This window comes from Portunus trituberculatus, chromosome 5 (assembly GCF_017591435.1).
Source record: "Portunus trituberculatus isolate SZX2019 chromosome 5, ASM1759143v1, whole genome shotgun sequence".
NCBI classification, from domain to species: domain Eukaryota; kingdom Metazoa; phylum Arthropoda; class Malacostraca; order Decapoda; family Portunidae; genus Portunus; species Portunus trituberculatus.
Window position 1 is genome coordinate 759,566 of NC_059259.1, and position 18,961 is coordinate 778,526.

Genomic DNA, 18,961 nt, shown 5'->3' on the forward strand with positions numbered 1-18,961 from the left:
TCGCTTTGTCTACTCGTATTTGTATTGAATTACCCTTTTGAACATGTTTATCATATCCACCGCTTTTTTAATATTAATATTTTAACCTCTAACATTGTAGGGAGGCGGTGGCGTAGTGGATAAGGTGGTGAGCGTGGGATCGGGCAGGCATCCACGCGTAGGTTCAAATCCCACCACGAACCGCTTTGAAACATTGCCATTTGTGGAGTTGTTTAAAGTTACCTACATGCCACCATGATACTCAGGTTTTAGGTGGGGTGGGGTGAGCGTCCACGCGTAGTTTAGAATACCACCACGTACCGCCTTGAAACTTTGACATTTCTGGAGTGGTTTAAAGTGACCTACATGTCACCATGATACCCAGGTTCTAGGTGGTTACACCAAAGATGCGCTTGGATGGTGATATGGGCCCTGATATGCCCACCACTATAAATAAAACTACCTGCGCGACTAATGGGTGGAAGCTGAACAGCGCTTCCCATACATACTCTTTAAGTATACCTGAAGGCGCTATAAGCCGTAACATAAAAAAAAAAAGATGAATAAAAGCTTTGAAGTTCTGCACAGGTACCACCTTGTGACCGCGATGTTGCTCCGCCATGGGTTTAATCAGTCATATACTACTGCTACCACTGCTACTACGACTACTACTACTACTACTACTACTACTACTACTATGTATACTATTACCATTATCGTTATTTATTTGCCGCATCTCTCTCTCTCTCTCTCTCTCTCTCTCTCTCTCTCTCTCTCTCTCTCTCTCTCTCTCTCTCTCTCTCTCTCTCTCTCCACACTCACGGACAGGAAGGCAACACTGGCAGTTCGTCCCTTCACACAAGTCAGGCAGCGTCTGCCCTCCCGGGCACGTTTCGGAGCAGTGGCCGCCCTTGCTGGTGCACTTCGCCGTGTGTTTGCAGGAGGCTGGGAGAGGCGGGACAGCAGATTATTAGAGGCGGGTGATGTCACCGGGAGACTATAGCCAAGTTAATGGTAGGATTGGTAATGATGTATGGTGCAGAAACATGGCCACTGTAGACAACAAAAGAGGAGAAATTGGAAAGAATTATAAGAAGATGAGTATAGAAAGGGTGTTCTTTTATGCTTTAACTACATCTGGAGTTGATCTGAAGCCTCACTCTGTCCTTAAGGTCTACCCAGCACTTGACATCACACTGCCACACTCACAGGGAGGCACGCAGCACTGGCAGTCCTTTCCTTGGCAGAGATCCTTGAGCACGTTGCCCTCAGAACAGTCAGTCGTGCAGAGGCCGCCCGCTGCCTGGCAGGCGGGTTCCAGTCTGCACACTGAGGGACAGGAGCAATATAGTCATTACACTGTCTCTACTATCATTGTGTTCTTACATTGTGTCTTCTTACTCCATGCCGTCGGTCACATTTAGCAGCAGGACTTTAGGTAACCAGTGGCAACTAGAAAGGTAAATTGTGGCATTTTGTGGCAATACGACGAAGTAGGTGAGATTAAGATAAAATAAGGAAGGTTAGAATGAAGAGAGGGATTGGAATAAAGACGGAAGAGGTTGGAGTTGAGAGAGGGAGCAAGACGGAATTCATATGGAGTCGACTAAAATGAAGAGGAGAGGACTAAGAAGGCAGAGTTAAAAGTAAGTTGATTGGAATAAAGGGCAAAGTGGTTTGGTTTGAGGGCAAATGTAGGATGAATTATGACCATTTAGGCATTGAAATAAAATGGAAAAAACTTTTAGAGTTGGGAAAAAGTAAGACTAAATTATGAGGAAGAGTTCGGAATAAAGAGGATAAAGGCAGATTTGAGAGGAGGCAGAATTGGAATGTAGCTGCTGTGACAATAGCTGGGACTGAAACATAGATTACGTAAGAGAAGGAAATTGGAATAAAAACTGACGAATTAGGACGCACAAAAAAAAAAAAAAAATAAAAAATAAAAAATAAATAAATAAATTGAACTAAAACGAGTGAGTTTGGGAAGCATGATTGAATTAAGAGGAAGTGATTGGAATAAAGAGATTTGAAAGTAATGATATGGAAATGTGAGTTTTGTGGTAACAGCTATTACGATTAAGAGGTAAGAGGAAGGATAGGATGGAGAGAGACAGGACTGAGAGGAAAGAGGCTGGCTGGATTCGGGAGGCAGGTTTGAAAGAGATTAAAATTAAGGGTTAGAAAGTTGGAGATTTCGTATTTATTAAAAAAATAAATAAATAGCGGTCCTTAATTAAAGCGAAAGCATCACCCAAAAAAAAGGAGCAGTCTTGAAAACTTCCCTCGTGAAAATGAAGCTTAAGAAAGGGAAAGTAAAGGAAGAGACCAATAAAAAGACCGAATATTGAGAGTATTAGTTAAATTTTTGCATTGGTTAGAGAGAGAGAGAGAGAGAGAGAGAGAGAGAGAGAAATATAGAATAAATATATTGTGTATCTTGAGCTGGTGAAATTGTAATAAATCCACCCACAAACAAAATGCAGGTTCAGGAATATAAAATTTATGCTTATAATGTTATTCCATTTCTCTGTTTTCTAAAGCAACCACTTTCCACTAGTCTTGATACACGAACACTCACAGGGAAAGAAGCAGCATTCGCAGTCCTTGGCGTGGCACAGTCCTGGCAGAGCCTTGCCTCCATCGCAGGTCGGAGCACAGTAGCCTCCATTCTTGGTACAATCGGGGTGGGCCGAACATGGAGCTGCAAAACAAACCAACTGTAGTTATCGTTTACTCACATTACATCATTACCATTAAAATCCCGAACTTAACTGTGCATATGTCCGTGGCTTAAACGCCTAAGTAAACAATTGGAAACTGCTGTTCTTTTTAATGTAACCTAATACAGTATATGATTTAGCCAGAGGTGTAACGTGGATGTGCAAGGAACTGTCCCTTTCCATCAGACCCCGAGGTGAACCAAGTTTGTATAAGTGTGTTGTGTGTGTGGTGGTTGTTTGCCCGGCCCGCCTCGCACCATGTGAGAGCCAACCTGGTATATGAATATAAAAACCAACCTTGCACAATGATAGACAGTTCACAGTAACATTCTTGATTTTCACGTTTCATACTGGCTTATCTGCAAGACTGGTCAAGGTTTCTAGCAAGTCTTCAGTGTTGTGCTGTGTGACTCTCGATCAACAATACAAACTCGTCAGCAGTGAATTGTTCAAACTGTGTTGCATTTGTATGAAGTGTTTTCTTCTGTATCAATGCAATGCTCCGGGATGTATGTAGTACAGTGATCCACGAGGCTGGCTGGCCCTTTCTATCGCGGGTTTACGGGGCTAAATCTCTCTCTCTCTCTCTCTCATTAGTATTTTTTTGTTATTGATAATTTGTTACTAACTTATTAATATTTACTATGTTTTTGTTAATATTTACCTTAATTATTATTATTATTATTATTACCTTATTGATATTTTATTGTAATTTATTATTATTACCTTATTGATATTTTGTTATTGTATTTTATTATCATCATCATTGCTATCATTGTTATTGTTATTGTCTTCTCTCAATTTATAAATTACGTGTTAAGTATTACTATATAGAATATACTTGTTATAGGGTATTTTTTTCCTTTTTTTTTTATTAAGAAATCAATATCTAGTAACATATATAGTTAAAGGCTACGTCTGCTTTATATTTTATTTCTTATATTGAAAAAATGTCTATAAAAGAGCCACGGCTCATTGGACATAGGCTTTATCAATTTGTGTATGTTATATTATTTGTAATACAAATGGCCAATAAAGATATTAATCTCTCTCTCTCTCTCTCTCTCTCTCTCTCTCTCTCTCTCTCTCTCTCTCTCTCTCTCTGTAATCTGTATTTTAATGTTTTATTTCCATTCATTGTATTTCTAGTTACTTTTAATTTCGTTGTTTTTAATAGCTTTTAGTTAGTCTTTTAACATATTGTAGTGGCGCCAGATGACCCTTGCTGTTGCGGCGCCTAATGCAAAATCCATCCATCCTTCCATCTCTCTCTCTCTCTGTGTGTGTGTGTGTGTGTGTGTGTGTGTGTGTGTGTGTGTGTGTGTGTGTTGCTGGTTAGTATAGTGACTGCTGCAGAGTAGAGAGAAAGGTATGGCATTGTTTTCTTCTCAGTGCCGTGGACAGAAGTGCCTAAAGAACGGTTGTCTCGGTGGTAGATGACTCTTTTAGGAGAAACGTAATACACTGTTGATCTTGTGTACCAAATGCGATGTAGGTACAGATGAACACCTCTCGTATATGTTATTCTGCATTTTCATTGTCACGAGTGCCTTATCAATTACTGTTTAGTATTATTACCATTATTATTATCATTACTGACATTATTATTATTATTATTAATTATTATTATTATTATTTTTATCATTATTATTGCTGTTATTGTCAGCAGTTATGTTGTGATGGCAATAACAAGACTGATACTCACAGGCAGCCAGGCAACACTGACAGGCTTCCTTGGCGTCACACAGGTCAGGTACAATCTTGCCTTTACACTCCTTGACACACTTGCCGCCTACCGCCGAGCAGTCCTTCACTTCCTCGCACTCTGTATGTGAAATAACATTTGAAGTATTTCGAGCAATAAAGGGAAACAACTATTAGGTTGACTGACTGATCAGGGGTTTTCTTATTCTTATTTTATTTCATTTATTTATTTATTTTACTTTCACACTACTGTTTAAATCCATTCTTTATTCTCGTATTGTGCCATCATGGACCATATTTCCTAAGATTCTTGTGTCCCACCTCCACTACATAGAAAAGCTTCAGTTGGAAATTTAGGAGTGAGCTTTTACGATTCTAGTGATAGATTTACAAGAGAAATATTCTTAAGAACTTTGCAGATAACCTCTGTAGCCTTTGAGAATATTAGTGGTGAGAGAGCAGAAGGTTTGATAAAAGTGGCTATTTTGCATAACTTATTCTCCCTTGCTTCATTGTCACTGGTACTGTACATGTTTACTGTCACATTCACTGGAGAGATGCTTCTCCGAGCTCTATTGAAACTTCTCTGATAATAATGGGCTTTGTTGTTTTCTACTTCACTCTCTAAACTATTAAGCAATGTACTTCAACATCTCATCATGTCTATTTCACACTGTATACTGTACTTCTGTAGCCATTCAGATATACTTCCTGTAAAGAAGAAAGCAAAATAATAATAATAATGGAGGAAGAGGTGAAGAGAAACAGGTGTAGGGAGGTGAGTTTATTCCCGACTAGTTCCGCTGATGCTTCATCAAGGAAACTGAGGGAGCTCCGGCAGAGCCCATGTTTCTCTTCACCTCCTCCTCCAGCTTGTCTGAATGTCTGAACATTAATAATAATAATAACAATAATAATGATAATAATGGTAGAATAAAAGGCCACATAGAAGATAGCAGTCCCAAAACGGTAAAAAACTAAAGGACTAACCAAAAATTAAGTTGTCTTCCCCTTAGATGAGGTCAAGTCATTTAGTACAGTTTAGTAATGTACTTCTAGACCTCTACGACTACATAGTATAGCTACTTACGTGCAGCGCCACAACAGAGGCAATTGCCATCACATTGCCAAGGCAATTTCTGCTCCCCCTTGCCACAGCTGGCCTTGCAGGTGCCGCCATTCGCATTGCAGATGGGATGGCGCGAGCAGCCGGCTGTGGAGAGGAAAATGTGGGAGGTAAGATTGAAATACACTACACTCTCTCTTCCTATCTTTCTTTAACAAATGTGATCGCTAGAGTCTTTGTGTTATTATTTTTTTTATATATCTCTTTCGAGATTTCGGTGAAACTTTTGCTGTCGTGTTAGACATATCAAAAGCTTGTGATAGTCTGGCACAAAGCTTTGATTTCGAAACTGCCCTGCTACGGTTTCCATCCTTCTCTATGCAACTTTATCTCGTAAGTTTCCTTTCCGATCGTTCTATTGCAGCCATACATGGTAGACGGCCACTGTCCTTGTCCTAAATCTATTAATAGTGGTGTTCCTCAGGGTTCTTTTTTTCTATGCAAGAGGGAAACTAGCCAATGGCAAAAAAAGATTAAAAAATTTTAAGGCCCACTTAAATGTAAAGAATTAGCCAAAAGACGGGGACAAATGTCTTGAAACCTCCCTCTTAAAAGAAGTCAAGTCGTAGGAAGATGAAATACAGAAGCAGGCAGGGAACTCCAGAGTTTACCAGAGAAAGGCATGAATGATTGAGAATACTATTTAACTCTGGTAAACTCTGGAACTCCTTACCTGCTTCTGTATTTCATCTTCCTACGACTTGACTTCTTTTAAAAGGGAGGTTTCAAGGCATTTGTTCCTGTCTTTTGGATAACTCTTATTGTCTTTAAGGGAACTGGCAATCCAGTGGACCTTTGTTTTTCAATTTTGTTGCCCTTGGCCAGCTTCCCCTCTTGCATAAAAAAAAGTGTGTGTGTGTGTGTGTGTGTGTGTGTGTGTGTGTGTGTGTGTGTGTGTGTGTTTAATTCACCACGGTAGTCTTCTGGTCACTCAGCAGCCTGCTTTTAATTGTATTGTTTTTAATTGCTTTTAGTTAATTTTTTTTTATAAACTATATGGTTGTAATTAACATATTGTAGCGTCGCCATATGACCTTCGCCGTCGCGGCGCCTAAATTAAAATCCAAACCCAATTCCAATCTCAACAGCCTTCTCCATTAGGGAGCAAGCTCAGAGCTCATCTTCTACAGGACTGAGACCACACCACACTCTACACACCAGGACAGCAGTGCTAGAACCCCCAGAGTTACATCCCTTTCCTACACTTGCTGCTAGGTGAATAGGGGCTACATATTAAGAAGCTCGCTCATGTGTGTGTGTGTGATTTGAGGAGTACAGACAAGACATATAATATTTGGCTGCGCTCTGCCTGTTTGTTTAAAAGTGTTAAAAAGTTTAAAAGTGACGAGTGCTAACACGAGTGGTGAACGCTCAGAGCTTCCACTCTTACAATGGGCAGGTTACTGATATCTCAAGCAGCTAAACCAGATAATTACTTGAGCTGTGGTAAGTACTGTGTGCTGTGTGGAGATGGAACAGTGAGAACAGTGCAAACAATTCCTGCATTGTTGCCTCGCCACATTGCCATCAAGTGTTTCATTTCAAGAGTACAATGTATGCAGCTAATTAAGTATTGATAATCATAAAGACGTCTTTTAGTTTGTTGCTTTGGGCAAAGACAAATCTATGACATCACTGGGGACAACCAAACAGCTGTTGCCGGTTGTCCAAATCAGCTGTTCGCTTTTCGATAAGTAGTGAATGAAATTAAGCAGAAAAATATATCACATTTCAACCAATACTGGATCTGCTGATCCTAGTTTTTCTTAACATACTGAAAAGTAATAATTCCGCAAGATACGATTTTTCATATGCCAAAAATGTGTTACTTGATCCAATAACCAATTACTAATACACTAACACGTTAAAACGCCATGTAGTTAGGCATGCAATTAATAAGCAAATAAGTTGGCAACGAGGCAATAATGATGGGATGCAAAACTAGTTAGCTTTTCGGCCTCTGTATCTCTTGCTGCGTCTCCGGCGACATCGTGGGGACCCGCAGTGTCTGGACGCTTTTCGACGCTGCCAAGCTCGGGCCCGCCGCGTTTTGAAGGAGGCACAAAGAGCCTCATGGAAAGCCTATGTCTCATCCATTAATGTTCACACCCCTCTCACGGATGTATTCAATAAAGTCTACCGAATTTCTGGGAAGTATCCTAAGCCTTCCCCGCCAGTCTTGTTGTCTGCTGGGCAAACAGATCCCAAGACTGTCGCCGACCTGTTTGCGGAGCACTTTGCCAGTGTTTCCCGGAAGGATCCTGCAGACCCGGGCCCACGTCACCGCCAGAGAATGGAATCTCTCGGCATAAACTTTTCTTCCACTGGAGGGGAGTCCTATAATGTCCCCTTCTTTGCCTCCGAGTTGCGGACTGCTTTGTCACAGTGTCATGACTCTTTCTTCTCCTGGTCCAGACGACATTCCTTATGCCTTTTTGCGTCACATGTCTGACAGTGCTTTTACCTTTTTATTAAATCTTTATAATATGATTTGGCATACCGGTGATTTTCCATCCTCTTGGACTGTCGCAGTGGTTCTCCCATTTCCGAAGCCTGGAAAAGATCACCTCCAGGCTACGAACTACCGTCCTATATCTTTGATATCCGGTATTTGTAAAGTGTTGGAAAAGATGGTAAATGTAAGACTCATGTGGTACTTGGAGAGGGGGAACTACTTGTCATCGGTACAGTATGGTTTCCGAAAGATGAGGTCTACTACTGATGCTCTTTTATCCCTGGAGTCCTCTATTTGTGAGGCCTTCGCTAATCACCACCACCAGGTAACCGTATTTTTTGACTTGGAGAAGGCCTACGACACGGCTTGGTGTCATGGCATTTTACATTCCTTGTTTAATTTTGGCCTCTGGCCACCTTCTTATTTCTATTCAGCAGTTTTTATCCAGACGTCTTTTACGGGTTCGAGTAGGGAGTGTTCTTTCCGAGGCTAGTGCTCTAAATGATGGTGTCCCACAGGGAAGTATTCTTAGTGTTACACTATTCGCAGTCGCCATTAATGGTGTGATAGATACTCTCCCAGATGGCATTCACAGCTCCTTATATGTTGATGATTTATGTATTTCTTTTGCTGCTGGTAGGATGTCACTGATTGAACGCAAGCTTCAACTGGTGATCAATAGGGTGTCCCGTTGGGCCAACATAAATGGTTTTCATTTCTCCACCTCAAAGACCGTATCCATGCATTCTTGTCGCATTCATGGTGTCCATCCAGATCCTGATTTATATTTAGCCAACAGACGCCTCTCATGTGTGGAAGCGACTCGATATCTTGGCCTATTGTTTGACAACCGTCTTACTTGGGTTCCCCATTTCCGTTCTTTTAAAGCGTCTTGCAGGACCGCACTATCCCTTCTTCGGGTTTTAAGTCACACCTCTTGGGGTGCGGACAGGGACACTCTGCTGCTTCTTCACAGAACACTTATCCTTCCCAAGCTGGGAAGATCTACTCCTCTGCAACGGAGGCACGGCTACACGTGCTTGATTCCGTGCATCATGCTGGGGTCCGCTTGGCTACGGGTGCATTTCGGACATCTCCAATTCTTAGCTTATTAGTGGATGCTGGCCTCTGGCCGCTGGACTTCCGGCGCCAGTCTTCGCTGCTACGATGTTGGTTTCGCACCCATCGTTTGATTCTGTCCCTTGTCTGTCAATATTGCGGGACTCGTGTTCGCAGGCTGTATGTCATTTGACCTAGTCTCCTAAACCTTTTGGCCTTCGAGTGGCAAACCTTAAGATGGATTTGTCTATCGACCCCACTCCTGTCTACTCTTTCCGGCTCCCACGAGTTGGTTATTGGCAGTTTCCTGTTGTCTCATTATGCCCTCCTGCCATGGATGGCAAGAAGGATTTTCCACCAGCTCTGTCCCACACACGGTTTTAGAACACTTTTTATCCATTTTGATGACATCCCTGTTTTTACTGATGGTTTCAAATCCGACGCAGGCGTTGGGTTTAGTGTGGTTTTCCCCTCTATTTATCGGTCTGGCAGCCTTCCTTCGGTAGCCTCCGTCTTTACTGCGGAGCTGTCTGCCATAGTCCTAGCTTTACAGATCATTTTTACTCTTCCGGTTTCGTCTTTTACTATTTTTAGTGACTGTCGCAGTGCTCTTACTGCTCTCTCTTCCATTATCTCCTTTAACCCATTGGTTTTATCAGCCCTGGAGTGGCTATATCTTCTTACCAAACGAGGATATCGTGTTGGGTTCTGTTGGGTCCCTGGTCACGTTGGTGTTCCAGGGAATAAACACGCAGATCGCCTTGCTAAAGAGGCAGCAAGTTGCGCTCCATCTCCTGCCCCTGTTCCGTTTCGAGATATATTTAATCTTATTCGTGTGGCGGTTGCAGCAATTTGGCAGAGGAGGTGGCTAACGGGGGTCGCAACCTCGAAAATGGGAGAGATCACTACTTCCACACTCCCTCTGTGGAGATACACCCATGTCCGGGATCGCCGTTTACAGACTTTATTGGTCACACGTACCTTACACAAAAGTACTTGTTGACCAGGGACCCTCAACCTTACTGTGATGACTGCCTGGTACCACTTACGGTTCGGCACCTGCTTGTTGAGTGCCCCAGTTTGACTGACTTAAGACACCGCTACCTCTACCGCTGTCACGGTAGAGATAGCGGTGTCTAACATATCTCAAAGGTCCTTGGACCAGAGTGCCTGGTGCAGGGCCATGACGTTTTTAGGTTTTTGGGAGAAGCTGGCTTTCTCTCAAAGCTGTGAATTTTATTTTATTTTTTATATGTATTTTAATGCTTTATTTACTTAATTAATTGTGTTTTTAGATACTTTTAATTTCATAGTTTTTAATGGCTTTCAGTTAGTCTTTTTTTTTTTACGATGTTTTTACTTTTATAGGTTTTAATCACTTTTAGTTTCCTTTTCTTTACGATGTTTTTTTTATTTATTTATTTTTTTTAACATATTGTAACGGCGCCATATGACTTCAGATGTTGAGGCACCTAAAGAAAAATCCATCCATCTCTTGCTGCGCATCTAGAGGAGCCTCCCTGTGACTGGTAATACACCAAGAGTGGTCTCCAGGCAGGAAGAGGGAAGAGGTTATTACTGGCCATTAGAATCGATGCCAGGAGAACAGCCGGTCTGAGGATATTTTTAAGTTCCTTCCCCAGACTGGGACTCCGGTGCTAGGTCTGCCTGGTTATTTTCTTCCAAAACTTAGACTAGTTCTGTGAGCGCAAATAGTATAATGTTTTGCATGTGAACTGCTCAATTAATGTCACATACTGTGACGTAAATGTAACGCCTTTTCGCTTGACGGCAGATTTGACTAGCTGATGCGTTCCTTGATCGCGTTTCTTTCGTTCATATTCAAGAGCACTGCATGCATCAGCTTGTTCTCAGCGCATTGACGCTATTATTCCTTTGTGCTTGATAATTACACTATGTTAAACTCATCTACCCACTTCAGCTCTTGATGCACTAGTTTACTCACGTGCAGCGCCACAACAGAGGCAATTGGCGTCACACTGCCAAGGCAACTTCTGCTCGCCCGGACCACAGCTCGCCTTGCAGGTGCCGCCTTTCGAGTTGCAGATGGGATGGAGGGAGCACGGAGCTGTGGAGGGAAAGTTGAGAAAGTTAAAAGTTCGTTGGTTTTAGTTCCGGTTTCCCTCAGATCTGATTCTCTCCAGAACATCAAGCAGGTAAACCCAACTTCCCACTGTGGAGCGCTAACCACAGCAGTAACTTCCTAGTAATCAGCTTCATGAAGTTCATGAACCGACCTTACCAATGCCTGCAGCGGGTTACCACTGTCCTGGGTTTCGTTTTAATGGAATATTGATAAGTTTGTGACAGAATCTGACTCCCGTGTTGATATATGTACGTATTAACATACACACACACACACACACACACACACACACACACACACACACACACACACACACACACACACACACACACACACACACACACACACACACACACACACACACACACACACACACACACACACACACACACACACACACACACACACACACACACACACACACACACACACACACACACACACACACACACACACACACACACACACACACACACACACACACACACACACACACACACACACACACACACACACACACACACACACACACACACACACACACACACACACACACACACACACACACACACACACACACACACACACACACACACACACACACACACACACACACACACACACACACACACACACACACACACACACACACACACACACACATTTATACACACACACACACACACACACACACACACACACACACACACACACACACACACACACACATTTATATCACACACACACACACACACACACACACACACACACACACACACACACACACACACACACACACACACACACACACACACACACACCCATACATATGCAGTGGTTAGCGCACCCAATTCACAATCTGGGGAGCGTCATGTCATGTCAGACTTCTGTCAGTGTGGCCTCCGTTCACCTAGCAGTGATTAGGTATCTGGTGTAGTTTAAAGTTGTGACTCACTGCTAGGTAAGAGAAACAAGCTATAAATAAAAAAAAAAAAAAATACAGCAAGAGTGGTCTCCAGGTAGAAAGAAGGTAGGGGTTATATGATAATCTAGCAGTCAGGATCGATGCCAGGAGAACAGCCGGTCTGAGGACATTTTTTGGGTTCCTTCCCCAGACGGGGACGCCGGTACTGGGTCTTTCTCTTCCAAAACTTACTGACTCGTGAGGGTTCTAGGAGTGCAAATCCATGGTATGTAATGTTTTGTATGTGAACTGCTCAGTATCACATATCACATAGTGTAACATGAATATCACGTCTCTTGGCTTGACGATAGACTTGACTGACTAGCTGACGCATTCCTTGACGACAGTTCTTTCGTTCATATTTAAGAACACTGCATGTATCAGCTTTAATCTCTGCTTGTCTAAAGTTTTTGAATCTATCCTCAATAGGAAGATTCTCAAACATCTGTCACATCATAATCATCTATCATATCGCCAGTTTGGCTTCCGTGAAGGCCGCTCTACTAGTGATCTTCTGGCTTTCTTTACTGAGTCTTGGTCATCCTGTTTTAAAAATTATGGTGAAATATTTGCTGTTGCTTTATACATATTAGAACCTTTTGATATAGTCTGGCACAAAACTTTGATTTCAAAACTGCACGCCTACGGTTTCTATCCTTCTCTCTGCAACTTCATAAATTTTCTCAGCGACCGTCCTATTGCTGAAGTGGTAGACGGACTATTCTTCAACTACATCTATGAACAGTAGTGTTCTTTAGGGTTCTGTCCTGTCTCCCACTATTTCTATTATTCATTAAAGATCTTCTTGACCAAACTTTCTTGCCCTATCTACTCTACGTTGATACCATCCTACATCTTTCCGCGACGACCAATCCTTCAGGAAGTCAACAGATCACGCAGGGACGCCACAGAATGTCTGACTTTTGATCTTTGTAAGATTTCTGACTGGGCAGAGAAAATTTTTATAGTGTTCAATGCCTCAAAAACTCGATTCTCCACCTATAAACTCTATACAACTTTCCAGACTATTATCTCCTCTTCCTGAATGACACTCAACTGTCCCCCTCTTCCACATTTGAGTATCCTTTACTCATAATCTAAACTGGAAACTTCACATCTCATCTTTTGCTAAAACAGCTTTTATAAAGTTAGTCGTTCTGATACGTTAACGCCAGTTTTTCTCACCCCGCTCCAACTGCGAATTTTTATACGAGAGCCTTATCTATCCTTGTATGGATTACTCTTCGCATGTTTGGACGGTTCCACTCTTACAGTTTTATAGAAGGGATGGAATCAAAAGCTTTTCGTCCTTCCTCTGACTGTTTTTAGCCTCTTTCTCACCTCCCGAATGTTGCATGGCTTGCTATCTTGTATCTTGTATCTTCCTGCTAACTGCTCTTTTGATCTTTTGCTAACTGCATGTTTGCCCTCATCGCTGCACAAGGCTTTCTTCTTCCTCTCATCCCTACTCTGTCCAACCATCTAATGCAGGAGTTAACCAGTACTCTCAATCTTTCACACTTTTCTCTGGTAATGCCTGGAACTCTCCACTTGTGTCTGTATGTTCAACATGAATTCATTTAGGAGGAAGTTTCTAGACATTTGTACTTTTCTCTTGGCTAATTTTATCAAACTTACAAGGGGCTGGCAACTAAGTTGGACTTTTTCTTTTTTTGTTGTCCTAGACTAGCTTTCTCCTGTTATTAAAAATGAAAAAAAAAATAACAGCTTATTCTCAGCGGATATAAACACTGTTATTCTTTTGTGCTTAGTACATACATTAAATTTATCTATCCACTTCAGCTCTTAATGCACTGGTGTACTCACGTGCAGCGCCACAACACAGGCAATTGGCGTCACACTGCCAAGGCAACTTCTGCTCGCCCGGACCACAGCTCGCCTTGCAGGTGCCGCCTTTTGCGTTACAGATGGGATGGAGAGAGCACGGAGCTGTGGAAGGAAAGTTCATGTTATATACCCATATTTACCTTAGCGTGATATTGTTAACATATTTTTTATTGTTTCCGCCTCCTCGTGCAAGCCTGGGATCATCACAAGCTAAATTACTGAATCTCCAGCAAAAACAAGACCAGGAATGCAGGGTAAGGCAAGGACGTGTAGCCACTTTACCCTGCACTCACGGAAGAGACGATGGGTACTTCGCTCTCTCTCTCTCTCTCTCTCTCTCTCTCTCTCTCTCTCTCTCTCTCTCTCTCTCTCCAGATCAGTAAATAAGACAATAATTCTTGAGGGAATCCTGTAAAAACTAAAACACTATCATTAGTGCTACTACTACTACTACTACTACTACTACTGCTATTACTACTACTAGTACTAGTACTACTACTACTACAACTACAACTACAGTTGCTGCCTCTACTATTACTGCCTGTACTATTACTTCTCATACTACTACTGCAAAACCATAGCAGCAGCTGCTGTTATTCAGCTAATCTTTTATGCTTTATTTCTTTTGCTTGCTTTTTCTCTCTTCCTGTAAACATTATGTACCTGTACCAGTATACACTTGATGGACTGGTGTACTCACGCGCGGCGCCACAACAGAGACAATTGGCGTCACACTGCCAAGGCAACTTCTGCTCGCCCGGACCACAGCTCGCCTTGCAGGTGCCGCCTTTCGCGTTACAGATGGGATGGAGAGAGCACGGAGCTGTGGAGGGAAAGTTCATGTTATGTACCCATATTTACCTTAGAGTGATATTATTAACATACTTTTTATTGTTTCCGCCTCCTCGTGCAAGCCTGGGATCATCACAAGCTAAATTACTGAATCTCCAGCAAAAACAAGACCAGGAATGCAGGGTAAGGCAAGGACTTGTAGCCAGCCACTTTATCCTGCACTCACGGAAGAGACACTGGGTACTTCTCTCTCTCTCTCTCTCTCTCTCTCTCTCTCTCTCTCTCTCTCTCTCTCTCTCTCTCTCTCTCTCTCTCTCTCCAGATCATTCAATAAGACAATAATTCTTGAGGGAATCCTGTAAAAACTAAAACACTCATTAGTACTACTACTACTAGTGCTAGTACTACTACAACTACAACTACAACTACAGTTGCTGCCTCTACTATTACTGCCTGTACTATTACTTCTCATACTACTACAGCAAAACAATAACAGCAGCTACTGCTATTCAGCTAATCTTTTATGCTTTATTTCTTTTGCTTGCTTTTTCTCTCTTCCTGTAAACATTATGTACCTGTACCAGTATACACCTTGATGGACTGGTGTACTCACGCGCGGCGCCACAACAGAGACAATTGGCGTCACACTGCCAAGGCAACTTCTGCTCGCCCGGACCACAGCTCGCCTTGCAGGTGCCGCCTTTCGCGTTGCAGATTGGATGAAGGGGGCATGGAGCTGTGGAGGGGAAGTTCATGTTCTGTTCTTTTGATCATTGCTTTAATGCGATATTGACAAGTTTCTAATATAGTGCGATTTCCCATGTTGATCTTTGTACGTATGAACACACACACACACACACACACACACACACCGGCGTAGTGTAGTGGGTAGCATGCTCAGCTCACAACCGAGAGGGCCTGGGTTGAGTTCCGGGTGCGGCAAGATAAATGGGCAAGCCTCTTACTGGGTAGCCTCTGTTCACCAAGTAGTAAATAGGTACGGGATGTAACTCGAGGGGCTGTGGCCTCGCTTTCTCGGTGTGTGTGGTGGGGAATGTGGTCTCAGTCCTACCCAAAGAACGGTCAGTTTGAGCTCTGAGCTCCTTCCGTAGGGGAAAGGCTGGCTGGGTGACCAGCGGGTTAGCATGGTGAACGACACACAAACACACACACACACACACACACACACACACACACACACACACACACACATACACAAACAAACAAACAAACAAACATGTGTGCAGTGGTTACTCCACTTGCCCCCCCCCCCCCCAGCTGGGAACCGCCTTGTCGTGGTGGGAGGGCTTGCGTACCCCAGTGACATGGCGAGCTAGGCTAGAGGGGGATTTGGCCCCTGCTCTGCCCTTCCTTGGGGGAGAGGGCTACCCATGCTAGTAAGGTCGCCAGTGAGGCGACAGACCAAATGGTTCCTACGTAGGGTGCCAGTGGACCAGCGGAGCTGCCCGCTGGAGGAATCGCCCAAGAGGGGTCGTCCTGTGTTGGATGGTTGGATGTCCAGGCTGGGATGCTTTGGGAGGGAGGTCTCAGCTCTGTCGTGGACAAACATTTGTATCATATGGGGCCTTTTTTTTAAAATGACTGGTCCGCAAGGGAACGAAGTATCCCGTCCACGGCAGCCAGCGCTTGCTCTCATTGTCATCCCAGTAGGTAGTTTCCCTTGCCCCTATTCTTTTGTGTTACTTGATGTTTATGGGAAAACAAAAAAATTATCAGGTTCTCGTGAGGTGGCTGACCTAGCCCGCGAGACGTCATCTTCAGGTCTGAGTAGGGAGGAGGATTCCCCTCCACAAGTGCCTCCCACAGCAGTCTCCTATTTTGGGAGTTCTTCTGAAGAACGCGTCTCTGCTGGTTTGGAGTCCATTTTGATGGTAAATGTTAAACCATCTTTTTCTTATCACGCCTTGCACTCCCTTCTCAAGGTGTATGGCACGGTTTTTCGAATTCGACTTGTTTATGATAAGGGCTTTCCATCTAACCGCTGCTATGTGACGTTTCTGTCATGTGATGAAGCCCGTTTGGCTTTAGAACATGTAGCATCTCTGCTCTTTGCCGGTTCTGGTTTTAAGACCGAACTTCTCCACTCTCGCAATATTGCAGACAGTGACACGGACTACATCCCAAATATTTTTGACAGCCATTTAGAGAATTCAGTTCCTGAAGTCCGCCAGATCCCGCCCCCACGTTCGTTTGTGGCGTACTATAAAAATGGGCGTGAGAATTTCATCCATGCCTCCTAGTACCTGGCAAAGAAATTGGCACGATTCCTGAGAGAAATCTCAAGAAGTATGTTAAAGGTACTCGTGCAGGCTAAAGATATTACCCAAGCGAGGATGTTGCAACATCTCCCATGCCCTACTGACAGCATGTTTGAGACCGTGAAGGCTCATCCTACCTTTAATTATAGTAAAGGCTGTGTGTACAGTTAGGATCTTTATGAATTTCCTGAGGAAGAAATACTAGCGATGTGCCCTAGCTCTGTCCATAAGGTGACCAAGATGAGGAATTCCTCCAACATGGTCCTTCTCACCTTTGGTTCCACCCTCCCTGACTGTGTTCATATCGGTCCTACAAATCTTAGAGTGAGGAGTTTTGTTTCCAGCCCTCTTCAGTGTTTCAAATGTTACGGGTACGGTCATGGTAAAAGCTCCTGCAAGGAAGCTTCTCGATATAGTAATTGCTCAGCATTAGACTGACATTCTGAGGATCATTGTAATGCTGCTGCTTATTGTTTCCATTGCCGTGATGCTCACCAGGTATGTTTCAGGCAATGCCCGAGGTATCACTTGGAGCAGGATATTCTACAGCTCGCTAATAGTCAGTTCATTAGCCTTGGTAGTGCTCGCCATGAACTCCTTTACCGCCAGAAGGACGGTACTGGTGCGACATCATATGCTTCATTAGCCGCACGCTCATCAGCAGAGTCTGCAGGTGCGAAGACATCTACCTCTCACTCTCTTGTGGCTGGTGGTCCTGCCGTTCGTTTGGCTAATAGGTTTGCCCTTTTGTCTGATGACTCAATTGAGTCATCTCAAAGATGCGATGGGAATCCTCCAGCCTTGACCAAGGTGACTCATGTAATGGATGTACATTCTCTTCCTGTATCATCTAAGCCTCTGAAGGGCCTGACCAAGCGGTACCGCGGCACCGCGGCTCTGCGGAGTCGATAGATTTAGCTCAGCCAAAGCAAATCTAAGATTTTCCTGGTGCACATGACCGTGAGTCCTCCAGGGACCAGTCCGCAATGGTAGCTCCAGTGGTTTCTATTCAGCCTTCTGAAACACCCTTTGTCTCAGATCGGGCTTCTAGTGAATATGGTCTCAGCATGGAGTCATCCGATGATATTATCCCAGCCGTCCCTCGTGAACCCACTGTGGCAAAAAGTGCAGTGCAGCCTGACCCTCGTCCTCCGGTGACCGGTAGGAATGATGATAATTCACATCACTCACTGGAAGGGCGAAAGGCTACGGTCCACCGACCCGGCACATCTCAACTCCCGGTGTCTTCTCGTCGGTTAATTATTTTTAGTTAGGTCCACTGCATCTAAATAGTTATCTTCAAGCTTCTACAGTGGAACTGTAGAGGCCTTGGCGCATCGGGGGGGAACTCCGAGCTTTACTATCGGAGTTCTTTCCAGCCTGTGTTGCTCTACAAGAGATTAACTATGCTTTGTGATAGTACTTATTCTAGTTCTCCTGGCTATCGTGCCTTTTTTAGCACTCCTTTCCTTGAACAGAGCTACCACGGTGGCACAGCTATCCTAGTCCGTCAGGATATACCTGTTGTCCCCTTGCAACTTAGTTCTCCCCTTCAGGTAGTTGCTGCCTTTCTGGGATGATCTCACACTATTTGTAGTCTCCAGCTCCCTCCTCGGGTTCCTGTCTCTAGGGGAGATCTAGATGCTCTAGTGCCCTAGTTTGATAGACTTAAGACACCGCTACCTCTACCGGTGTCGCGGTAGAGATAGCGGTGAATATTGTCTCTCTAAGGTCTTTGGACCAGCGTGTCTGGTCCCTGGCCATGATGTTTTTAGGTTTTTAGGAGAAGCTGGCCTCCTCCCCAATTTGTGATTTTTATTTCATGTTATTATATGTATTTTGAGGTTTTATTCAATTTAATTTTTTTTTCTTTTTAGTTACTTTTAATTGTATTGTTTTTAATTGCTTTTAGTTTTTATAAACTA

General features: G+C 43.4%; 1 protein-coding gene across 1 annotated transcript in view; it reads right to left on the minus strand.

Moving 5' to 3' along the window:
* LOC123515734 (balbiani ring protein 3-like) overlaps positions 1-18,961 on the minus strand; it is a 53,686-nt gene that overhangs the window by 23,527 nt on the left and 11,198 nt on the right. Inside the window, exons 8-16 of the mRNA XM_045274591.1 lie at positions 15,371-15,493; positions 14,666-14,788; positions 13,945-14,067; positions 11,013-11,135; positions 5,497-5,619; positions 4,408-4,527; positions 2,561-2,683; positions 1,189-1,308; positions 802-924 (exon numbers count right to left, since the gene is read on the minus strand). Coding sequence (XP_045130526.1) covers positions 802-924; positions 1,189-1,308; positions 2,561-2,683; positions 4,408-4,527; positions 5,497-5,619; positions 11,013-11,135; positions 13,945-14,067; positions 14,666-14,788; positions 15,371-15,493 — 1,101 coding nt within the window. The remainder of the gene's footprint in view (positions 1-801; positions 925-1,188; positions 1,309-2,560; positions 2,684-4,407; positions 4,528-5,496; positions 5,620-11,012; positions 11,136-13,944; positions 14,068-14,665; positions 14,789-15,370; positions 15,494-18,961) is intronic.